General features: G+C 46.5%; 1 protein-coding gene across 1 annotated transcript; it reads left to right on the forward strand.

Moving 5' to 3' along the window:
- Positions 1–718: 718 nt before the first annotated feature.
- Positions 719–10,981, forward strand: trhr2 (thyrotropin releasing hormone receptor 2). The gene is made up of 5 exons (XM_037682595.1): positions 719–1,101; positions 4,411–4,543; positions 6,080–6,231; positions 7,234–7,357; positions 10,388–10,981. The coding sequence occupies exons 1-5, from the start codon at positions 719–721 to the stop codon at positions 10,940–10,942; spliced, it is 1,347 nt and encodes a 448-aa protein (XP_037538523.1). The 3' UTR covers positions 10,943–10,981.
- Positions 10,982–11,589: the final 608 nt, after the last annotated feature.

Genomic DNA, 11,589 nt, shown 5'->3' on the forward strand with positions numbered 1-11,589 from the left:
CACCCTAGGTGTGAGTGAGAGAGTGAATGGTTGTTTGTCTCGTTTGTCTCTGTGTCCTTGTGACGGACAGGAGACCTGTCCAGTGTGTCCCCCGCCTCTCAGTGATGGCTGGACATGGGCACCAGTGACCCTCTGATTCAAAAAGGAAGAAGCGGGTAAAGATGGATGGATGAAATTAGTAAACAATTGCATTCTTTTTTTATTTACTTTTTATATAACATCCTAACTTTTACAGCACTGGCTTATATTTTACTTTTCTACGCTCAGTTTTCATGTGTCTGTTGACTGGGATTAAAGATTATATTGAGCCTGAAAAGTGACTAAAGATAATCCGCTGATCCAGGCGAGTCAGTGAAGCCAACTAAACCTGTCCGTGAGTAAAGATACTGCTGAGCCACAGAAGAATTCAGTTTCAACATTTGTTTCATTGTTCATTTAACTGAAGTGAATTATTTTTATTTTTAGGCGACTTGTGTCTGGAAGTCCTGGATCAAATCCACAACAGGTCTCAGTGAACCACTTAAGAAGACTTCCTTAAGAGCCCTCTGAGAAGATCATCAGCTGTTCTTTAACCCTCAGAACCATCGGGCATGAGAAATCTTTGGACTCTGGTTTGAAATGAGGGAATTTACTGATTGAAGAACAAACATGATGGCCGTTTGGAGTCCCAGGCCTCATGACATCATTCTGATGAACTGAACCTTTGACTGAAAGCAACATGACCACCAACCTGAGCTCCAGGATCGACACCCCAACAAACATCTCCCTGAGCTCCAGCGGGGCTGTCTCAGACTCTCTGGAGTACAAAACGGTGTCTGTGTTCCTGGTCCTGCTGGTGTGTGGCGTCGGCATCGTGGGAAACATCATGGTGGTCCTGGTGGTCCTCACCACGCGCCACATGAGGACGCCCACCAACTGTTACCTGGTGAGCCTGGCCATCGCTGACCTGACGGTCCTGGTAGCTGCGGGGCTTCCCAACGTGTCCGACAGCCTGACGGGGACTTGGATTTATGGACACGCCGGCTGCTTGGGGATCACCTACCTGCAGTACCTTGGGATCAACGTGTCCTCGTGCTCCATCACTGCCTTCACCGTGGAGAGGTGAGCTGCTTGACATTTCATTTCATTTTGTGAGGCTTTGAGTTTGAGTCTGAAGGGCCGATCACTCACCGATGTAGCGAGATGGAGTGGATTCTCCCCAAACGGTGATGAATGTGGAGCTCTGAGGTCTAACGGAAGAGTTTCCTCTCCATCAGACCGAGCGGGTGTGAAGTGGCTGGTTTTATTCAGGCATTCAAAGAGAAACACTCAGAGATGACCGCTCACTGAAGGGTTCATGCTGGAACACATAACCCATCCAGACAGTCATCCAGCAACACACCCACCTTCAGTATCAACACGGAGGTTTTTATATCCTCCGTGTGAATTTATGACGACTAACAGCCAACCAACAGACTGAACACACGAGCAGAATGGTTCTCGATGCAGCTGCTGCACGAACCTCCAGCAGCACCTTAGTCTAATTTATAATAAACGCTGACGTGTTCACGTTTAAACTGTATGAAAAGTGTCACAGATATGTTAGAGTAGGACCAGTTTGTATTACTAATTGTTTATTACCAGTGTTGTTTTTAGACCTGGATGTTTGGGCCTGCGGCTTCATCGGCTCTTTGTTGGGTCCACTTTAGCTGTTTGTTTGTTATCCAGTCTTCCCACGGCCCGTTTAGACTCCACTATGGTCTACTTGGACTTTTGAGAACTGCTTGGATGTGGGCAGGATCCTCATAATGTCTTAGTGGTATCATTTCAACAAGGTGTTGGAGATCCAACAAAGTTCAGTCAGGTCGTCTGGACGGTTTCTTTTTTGTTGAGATATTTTGTCCTTCATCCAAAGGACGTCATCAGTCTGAGGAGCCACAACAAACTGAGTTCAACATGCAGCACACTCACAAAGTGGACCAACCAGTTTGCTGGTGATAAGATGGTTTCTGGGGCCCACCCTCTTCCCTGTCGACTCTTCTGAGGTAGCCATAGCCAAAGTGGTTCAAAACATCAAAGGAGAGGAGGGGAGAGGAGAGGAGAGGAGAGAGGAGAGGGTGGGCCCCAGAAACCATCTTATCACCAACAAACTGGTTGGTCCACTGTGAGCGTGATGCTTGTGGAACTCAGTTTGTTGCGGCTCCTCAGACTAATGAAGTCCTTTTGGATGAAGGGTGAAACGTCTCAACAAAAAAAATAAACCGTCCAGATGACCTGACTGAACTTTGTTGGATTTTCGACCTGAATTGTTGAGCATGAACTTTGAAGGTATTGCAGATGTTTCTCAGAGGTTCTGGTCCATATGGACATGTCAGCTGAACGTCCATGAGGAGAGTCTCCTGTTCCTCCACATCCCAAAGGTTCTGATGGACTGAGATCTGGTGACTGTGGAGACGGTTGGGAGTCCAGTGAATCCAGACCCCTCAGACCAGGAGATGTTTCTCTTGTTGTCCAGAGTCTGTGTAAACTGTAGCCTCAGTTTCCTGTTCGGACAGGAAGTGGCACCTGGTGTGGTCTTCTGCTGCTGGTGTCCATCTGCTTCAGGGCTGGCCGGGTTCACAGATGGTTCTGCAGAACTCTGTTGGATCCAGTGGTTACTGGAGCTGATGGTGTCTTCCTGTCATTGTTGGTGAATATCCCATCACTCAGATTAACAACAGCTCCATGTTTAATCCCTTTTCGTTCCTGTTCTGATGTCCGGTTTGGACTCAGCAGGTCGTCGTCACACCTAAAGGCACCGATGTGCTGCCCTCTGATTGGCTGTTTGTGTTAACGAGCGCTGGAGCTGATGCAGTTCTGGCTCCAGAGTTTAAATTCAGACGTGTGGAGTTGCTCCTCACGGCAGTTTTACTTCTGTTCAGTTGTTAGAACAAACTTCCTCTTCATCTGGTTGCACAAACTGGACCATGCCTGTACCGTGACGGTTCTGTACAAACACATGCACCATCACACAATACAATAAATACAACTTTAATTATAAAGCACTTTAAAAACAACGCCGTTGGCTGAAGTGCTGTACACTAACACATACAAGCAAAAACTATAAAATCAACTGAAACCGTAAAAGTAATGAAGTGTTAAAATCATAAAACAACAAACCATAAAAACAGTAAAACCAACACCTCAAGCTGAGTTTAAAGCCAAAGAGGGGGAAAAAAGTGTTTTCAGAGATTTAAAAACAGGAAGTGAGTCAGCTTGTCTGACCTGCAAAGGCAGCTCATTCCACAGTTCAGGGGCAGCGACTGAGAACCTCACGCCCAGGTTAGTTACCGTCTCAGTCCGATGATGTGTTAAAGGAGCCAGATCAGCATGGACTTTGGAACCATCACTGGGTTAAACAACAAGACCTCGGCCTTTTCCTCATTAAAATGTAAAACATTCTGCGACATCCATGCTCTGTCATAAACCGGTGTCATGAACTTGCCGGTTCGCTGTGACTAATGGTGATAATAACCTGTTTTAATCAGATCATCATATCTAAATGATGGGATTTATATGAAATCTGATTGAACTGCTAATAAACCTTCAATGATTTCTCAGCAGCTCCGAGGTTAGACAACCTTCGTCCTGTTTGGACAAATGTTGCATAAATAACCAGGTGAAGATTCAAAATATTGTATGAAAGGTGTAATCTGTAGAGGAAGATCAAACTCTGTTAAAAATGGGGCCAAAATTCAAAACTTGGTTTAAACCAATGGCCAGTTTCAGACACTCCTGATATCTTTTCTTGGTCGCAGGTTTCTCAGCAAGAGTTTGATCAGTTTCATTTCACATTCTCTGTTGCTCTTTTCACATCAAAATCAAACATTGTTGAAAAATTCAAACATTTCCGTTGGCATCAGAGTTGGCCAACTGTCATGAGAAGTCTATAATAACTAAAGTCTACTCGGTTTGTAATCTGAACTAGAAGTGATAAAAGTATTGCATTTAAAATATAACCTTGGGGGCCAGATAAGATGTTAAGGACCGTATTTGGCCCTAGGGCCTTGAATTTGACACATGCAGACCTTAAACCTGTTTGTTAATCTGATGGAGGTTTAAGCTCTTCAGCTCAGCTGTTTGAAACAGAAAGATCTCAGTCAGAACATCTCAGTGACGTCAGGTTCTTTAATAACCGTCTGGTTCTGTCCATGTTCTGGGACGTATGCATGAAGACGATCAAACCTGATTAAAGCATAAAGCAGCTTCACAGATCAGAGCCGTGTTGCAAGCTGAGCGGATGTCGTTCAGTTCTGCTCTCTCCTGAGAGGAGCTGCTTCTCCTCACATCCAGGAGATCAGAGCTGCTCCACGCTCACTCCTGCTGCTCTCACGGTTAAAAGGAGAACGGTTTGAAAGCTGCAGATGTTTTGTGTTTCTCCCTCACCTGCAGGTACATCGCTATCTGCCATCCCATGAAGGCTCAGACGGTGTGCACGGTGTCCCGGGCCAAACGGATCATCGCCGGGGTTTGGATCTTCACCTGCGTCTACTGCATGCTGTGGTTCTTCCTGGTGGACATCCAGGTTGGATTAAAAACTGCACCCGTTCAGCTGAAACATGTCGGACACGCGTGTTCTTCAGATTATTGCAGGTTCTTAACAACCAAAACGCTTTCAGATGTTAAAAAAAATTAAAGGACAACAACTCGGCTCAAATGAATCAAACCGGATTAAAAACCCAAACGGAACCAGGAGTTCATCCTGGAGCAAATTCAAGACAAACGGGAGGAAGTTTTCAGTTTAACAGTAATCGTTTGAAATTCCTGCACAAATCCCCCCCAGCAGTTTGAGCCTGCCTTCTGTAATCTAAACCAATAAACAGCCGAAGGTTTGATGTTTCAGCTGTAGACGTGTAAAGATCGAGAGGAAAACAAAGAGTTTTTATAAAAATGTTGGAAAAGGAACGGCTCGAAGATCAAAGTTCAACGTGTTGTTGTTCAGTCGGATCCTCCATGTTCAGCTGGGTTTGTGTTAAAAGAGTTTTGAGTTCTGAAAACAGCAGTTCCGTCCAACTTCCTGTGACCCGTTTCAACTCTGACGATGGTTCTGAACTCCGAGCTGCAGATCCAAACAGGACCAGGCTTTAACTGAACACTGGCGGGGATTTATAAACTGTTACTGGAAAATTTCTTCTGCGTCGTTCGATGTTCTGCTTCAGAGCTCAGTGCTCCTGACGGAGAAGCTGGCTGGTTGTGTTGTTTGTTTGTTGTTTGTTTTTGTTTGTGATGTTTGTGGTTGTAGTAAACAGAAAACAGTGCTGTACCTGGAGGAGTGACGTCCTGATGGTACTGAAGCTGCTTCAGCCTCTGAAACTCATTTCGTGGTTCTGAGTTGATCCGGCAGCTCCTGCTGTCGTGGCAGCAGATGAACTGGACCTGAGCGGCACCTCTCCAGTCGACGGTCATCAGGTCCAGTTCTGGACTCGGGCGTTTGTCTCCGAGTCGTTCATCCTAAAACAAGCCTGAACAGAAAGGACCGGCGTTGATGAGCTCGTCTGCAGCTTCCAGTCCGAGGGAAACGACTTTAATATTTCTTTAGGTCCAGCTCGTTTTTCTTCTCGCATCAGAGCAGGACAGATGAAGTTCGAGACGCAGACGGAATCATTCTCCTCCTGGACTGATTAATAAAACGGATTTAAACTCTTAACTGCGAGCAGACGAGAAAATGAAACGTCATGTTTTCCTTTTGAACAATAACTTCTACAGATTCATCAGCTTTTACTTCATGTTTGACTAATTTAAATGATCTGAGAAGAGTTGAGCAGCTCATGTAAAACTTCCGTCTGTACACGAGAACCATCCTTTGGGTTAAAATGTGTTTTTATTTACAATCAGAACAGCCTTTAGTCCCTGACAGAACGAATAAAGCCCAGTTGGTCCTGCAGGCTGTGCTTTGATTGATTCCAAAGAATATAGGCGTGTTTTCACCGTTATTAGAGTCACCAGCAGGCGAGTGGAACATTTACGATGTCCAGGAGCTAAATGGTTGAAATGTTCTTTAAATTGCAGGTTGTTTCAGAGCCGAGTCGTTTGCTTCAGATGTGAACCGTCTTGTGTGCAGGTGGGCCCGGACGGACACGTCCAGTGTGGGTACAAAGTGAAACGAGACCTCTACCTGCCCATCTACCTCATCGACTTTGCCATCTTCTACGTCACCCCGCTGCTCGTCGCCATCGTGCTGTACGCCCTGATCGCACGCGTCCTCTACCTCAGGTAACGCCCGGTACCAGACATTTACCTCCATATTGTTGGGAGGTGCTTGAGCTGTAGTGACAGCTGGGACAAATCACACCTTTAAATAAACTTGTGAAGAATCAGAATAAGCTTTATTATCATTGCACTGAAGTACAGTGAGATTATGTCTGTGCAGTCGTCTGAAAGATGGGCGGAGTGCACGGTGCTGCTGCTCCTAAGAGCGCGGCCCTTATTCTTTTAGATGGAAAAGGGTAAAGGCCATGAGGAAAGTATAGTGGTATTGCAAAAAAGATTTCTTCACGCCTTGACCTTGTCAGGACACGATTTAAGACATCAAAAAACTTTACCAGAAAGCACATTTATAGACAAGACGGTGAGATTTGTGCAGGAAGCATTTCCAGATAGCACCATAGTCCTGATGAGATGTTGGTGTCAGCCGGTACAGCTCTGATAAGCATTCACTGAAGTTCTTGGGGGGGGGGGGGGGGGGGGGGGGGTTGCACAGGGGATAGAGCAGAGCCTTCTTAGTTTATACATGTCCCAGGAGAAATTTGATGAGTTGGCCTTCAAGGCTGAACGGGGGAGTCCGATTCAGATAAGCCACAGTTGTTAATTTTTTCAGGCAGACAGTTATTTCTCATCAGCCTTGAGCTGTGCTGGTACTTTCGATATCCAAAATGGCCAGATTTGTGGGCATTCTACTAATTGACATGAGATTTCCCCCCCGTCCCCAGAAGAAAACCCCAACAAAACGTGTTTCCATCACTCTAACCCTCAGATCTCACACATTATAAAAATTATTATTATTATTATTTAGAGCTGCAAACTTAGAATTGTTTCAAATGTTTTGTATCCTCACAGTAACATTACTGCCCTGTAGAGCCCCCCCCCCCTATTATTAAAGCATTTTATGACCCCATCATGAATTTCTTTGAGTTTTGGGCCTTCATGATCACAAGTTCTTCCAGAATGTTTGATTTTTGTTTGATCAGATTGGACCTACTGTCTGTGTCCCTGCAGTCCCCTGCCCCCCCACGCTGATGCCAGCGCCACCACGCTGCGCAGGAGCTGCCGGGACTCCTCGGAGGCAGCGAGGACGGGTCGCCAGGCTCGTCCGAAGAGCGCGGTGTCCTCCAGGAAACAGGTCTGAGCCTCTCCTCACTTTCAGCTGGTCTTCATCAGCCCATGTTCCTGCTGTGTGTGTGTGTGTGTGTGTGTGTGTGTGGGGGGGGGGGGGGGGGGTCTCAGCTGACCCACCTGGTTACTGGTGTGTGATATTCCTGTTAAACCTGACCCTGACATGATGATGGTGATGATGGTGGTGGTTTTGAGTCCAGACAGTGGCGTTAATGGTTTCTGATGGAGAGAAAACGGCTGCAGCGTCCGAAAGAATCAGTTTTAAAGAAAACTCCAAACCTTTTTTCACATTTTTCCATCTCTTCTTCAAAAACCCAAACTTGTCACCTTCAGTCAGAGTCTCACACCAACCGGACCTGCAGAACTCCGGTTTCTGTGATCAGTCTGAAGCTGGTTCTGTTTGGCCCGTCTTCACAGAGGGAGTTCCTGAAACCAGAGCTGTGGGCCGTGAGCCCATTCCTGGACCCAAACTGTGCTTTGAGGCCTCACAGAACCCGTTCCTCCAGTCTGCTCTCAGCTCAGAAACCGCCTCGGTCAGAACCTCTGTCAGACAGAGTTAGACCCAGGAACAGAACCGAGCAGACCGGTTCTGACTCAGAACCTGAAAAGGTCAGGAATGACCCTAAAGGAACTGGCCTGCAGAACACGTCTCTAATCATCTGTGTGATTACTGCTGCTGGGTGTGGGCTAATGTTTGGCTACTGTTAGCTTTTAGCTACTATTCTGCTATTTTGCTTTGACAACTTGGTTTCAGCTTCTTGAACACTTACTGGTCACACAGAATATTTACAGAAATATTTTCCACAGTTTGATTTCTAATCATAAACTTAAAATGAAAAGTTTATGGAAAAAAGAAAAGGATCAGCATCCGTCAGACAGAAACACACGCACTGTGGGAATGGTGTGTGTGTGTGTGTGTGTGTGTGTGTGTGTGTGTGTGTGTGTGTGAAAGCTGCGACCGTCCTCTTCACCCTCCATCACAACCGTCTGGTTGCCATGGTAACGGCTCAGACATTTCTGAGCCCCTGCGAGGTAGTGGAGAGGGGGCGGAGTCAGCCTGTAAGACTCGGGTGATTAGTCTTATCAGCCACCCTACCCTCCCTTCTGTCTGTTTGTCCGTCCATCTGTCCATCTGAGCACATTTCTCCAGAGCAGCTGGAGCACGGCGGCTCGTGTTTTTTTTATTTTTAATCTCAGCAGAAAAATGGAGGCATTATGAGCCCAGCTTCTTTTAGCAAAATGTTCAGGTTGAGAGTTGAAGGCTTTGAAGAGGAGGAGGAGACTCCAGAGTGTTTGAGTAGTTTATGTTAATGAAACGGAACCTGTATGAATATATAGAATATGAATGAAGTCAGGCCAAGAGGGTCCATGGACCGCTGACTACAGTGGACTCTGTGCCGCGTCGTTGTGGTGATGAGGGAGCTGAGCTGTAAGGCAGAGCTCTCTGTTTACCTGTCAGTCTACATTTTTACCTTCACTTATGGTCACGAGCTCTGGGTAGTGACTGAAAGAATGAGATCACCGATACCGGAGGTTGAAACGAGTTTCCTCCGCAGGGCAGCTGGACTCTCCCTTAGAGATGAGGTGAGAAGTTCAGTTCTCCAGGAGTAACTCGGTAGAACCACTGCTCCTCCACATTGAGAGGAGCTAGTTGAGGTGGTTCGGGCATCTGGTGAGGATGCTTCCTGGGCGCCTCCCTAGGGAGGTGCTTCGGGCATGCCCAACTGGGAGGAGACTCCAGGGAAGAGCCAGGACACGCTGAAGAGACTGTCTCTCCGTTGGCCTGGGAACATCTTGACGTTCTCCCAGAAGAGCTGGAAGAAGTGGCTGTGGAAGGAGATGTCTGGACCTCCCTGCTCAAACTGCTGCCCCCAAAACCTGACTTTAGAACAAGCAGAAGATGATGGATGGACAGATGGATGGATGGATGGATGGATGGATGTTCTGACTGACCGATGGACTGAATTGTGTCTCAGCTGAGTCCTGGTAACAAACTCTTGGCTTGATGTTTTTTTAAATTTTTTATAAGCAGCAGGTTCTCCTTAGATGTTGTCCTCTCTCTGAGCTCCACTTCAGACGGTCTGGGTCTAGTTGTTGGCAGTGTCGGTTCTGACTGACCCGGTTTATCAGAATCTCATGCATGCTCAGCTCTCGCTTCCGTTTTAAACTTGATGAACGCACGCTGCTCATCTGCTGGACGTTCAGCTGTTTCTGTAGCTGGAATGAGGGAAGCTGAGCTCAGAACCTCATCTGAAGTGACCTACTCACTGACCCGGTGATCTACTGCAGACCCCCCCCCCCCCACACCCACACCCACATCACCTGCTCGTTATATTTCACTCCTGCCATTGAACTAATTATCTTCACCTTTTCACAAGATTTAATTTTCCTTTTTCTTTATTCATGACTCCTCTCCTTTGCCTTTTATTTTTTTAAATTACCTAATTAGCCAATAAGGCTTCATTACCCCCCACCCACACACACACACACACACACACACGCGCACACACGCACACGCAGCTCAGTGTTAATGGATGTCGGACGGCTCCACGCAGGCAGGACCTCTGTCTGCTCGTGCTTCACCCTGACTGCTGATCATTTCCGTAATCATGAAGCAATCAGGTCTAATCAGAAATTCTAAGCGGACTGGACCGGGCCTCGGGGCTTCTTCTGCATTTCTCCATACTTTGTCGATGCTGTAGACGGTTCGGTCAAATGCTTCCAGGGTCTGTGAGTGGAACGTGTTTGTTTTCATGTGAGAATCCGAATCGAGATTTTACTCCTGAATCCTGATGATTGTTGTGAAACTGTTGCCAGGCAACCAGCTCCACAATCGACACATTTATCATCTAAAGACAGGCGGTCCTCACCTTTTGACCCTGGACCTGGGTTCTGTTCTTTGGTCCCAATAAAACATCAGCTGTTGGCCAGATTGAAATATTCACAAAAAAACAACAAAATGTTTTGACCATAAACCATGTTTGGCCAAATAAAACTCACAGGTTTTATTTCCCGACCTCGTCTGTTTTTCCTGCAGGTGACAAAGATGCTTGCTGTGGTCGTGATCCTCTTCGCTCTGCTCTGGATGCCCTACCGGACTTTGGTTCTGATCAACTCGTTTGTGTCCGCGCCCTACCTGGACTCCTGGTTCCTCCTGTTTTGTCGGACGTGCATCTACGCCAACAGCGCGATCAACCCTGTGATCTACAACGCCATGTCGCAGAAGTTTCGCTCAGCGTTTCGGGGGCTCTACAGCTGCCAGCGGCTGGAGGGGAACCAGCGGACGCCATCGATGCTCCTGTCCGGCGTCGGTACCATCCGAGACCAGCGGCCCGTTCAGCAACAGGACGCTGGAGCCGACACGGAGAGGAGAGCCACTCTGAGGACTTCCAGTGATCTGAGGAAGCTTAACGGAAGCAAAGATCAGGAAACGGCCACGGTTAACGGCATCCGCCAGTCCGACCATCACACTGACACCGGTTTTGCTGTCGGCTTCGAACAAGGTCCAGAAGAACCTTTGGCAGCTGGGGACGACGACGAACACAGGAGAGAAGCTGCTGACGGAGGAAACAAGCTGCAGGAAATGACGTGAACAGTTCCACCTTACCATGTTCACCCACAAACACTGAACACTTGTATTTATTTATTTATCTATTTATTTATTTATTTATCTGTGAATTTCTTATTTTAAAGGTACAGATTCCACTCAGGTTAAATGGGACGAATACATGAATTAATCCTTTTGGATTTAAAATGTTTCAGAGCATTTTTTCATTTCCTGTCTGATCTCCTGATCCGTGAGGAGGGTTCCCAGCAGGTTATTTATCTGCTGCAAACATGTTTTTAAATCAAATATTACAGTGAAATATTAACACGAACACGTTGGCTCGATGTGTAAAATGAAGGTAACGGAACGCAATTCTTCCTTCAATCATAATCCGTGTTCATATTTTAGTGTCCCAACCTTTTGAGAACTGGGTTGTAGTTTTTTTTTTTTTAGATTTTCAGCACAAAGATGGCAGAGAATTAAAAAACTGGACATTTGTCCGCGGCTCGTTGCACAAAACGTTATTTATTTTTCCTAAATGTTCAGAGTCGAGCTCTGGGATTAAATCCGGCTCGTCTGCACTTGGTTTATATGAACAACAGAAACCGTCTGCATGCTGCGTGAAGGACACGAGCTTGTTGCCGAAACGACTTCATGTCATCTTGATTTTTGATTTTTCTATTTTCTGTGTG

The sequence above is a fragment of the Nematolebias whitei genome, chromosome 10, assembly GCF_014905685.2.
Source record: "Nematolebias whitei isolate Nwh7 chromosome 10, NemWhi1, whole genome shotgun sequence".
Taxonomy (NCBI): Eukaryota; Metazoa; Chordata; class Actinopteri; order Cyprinodontiformes; family Rivulidae; genus Nematolebias; species Nematolebias whitei.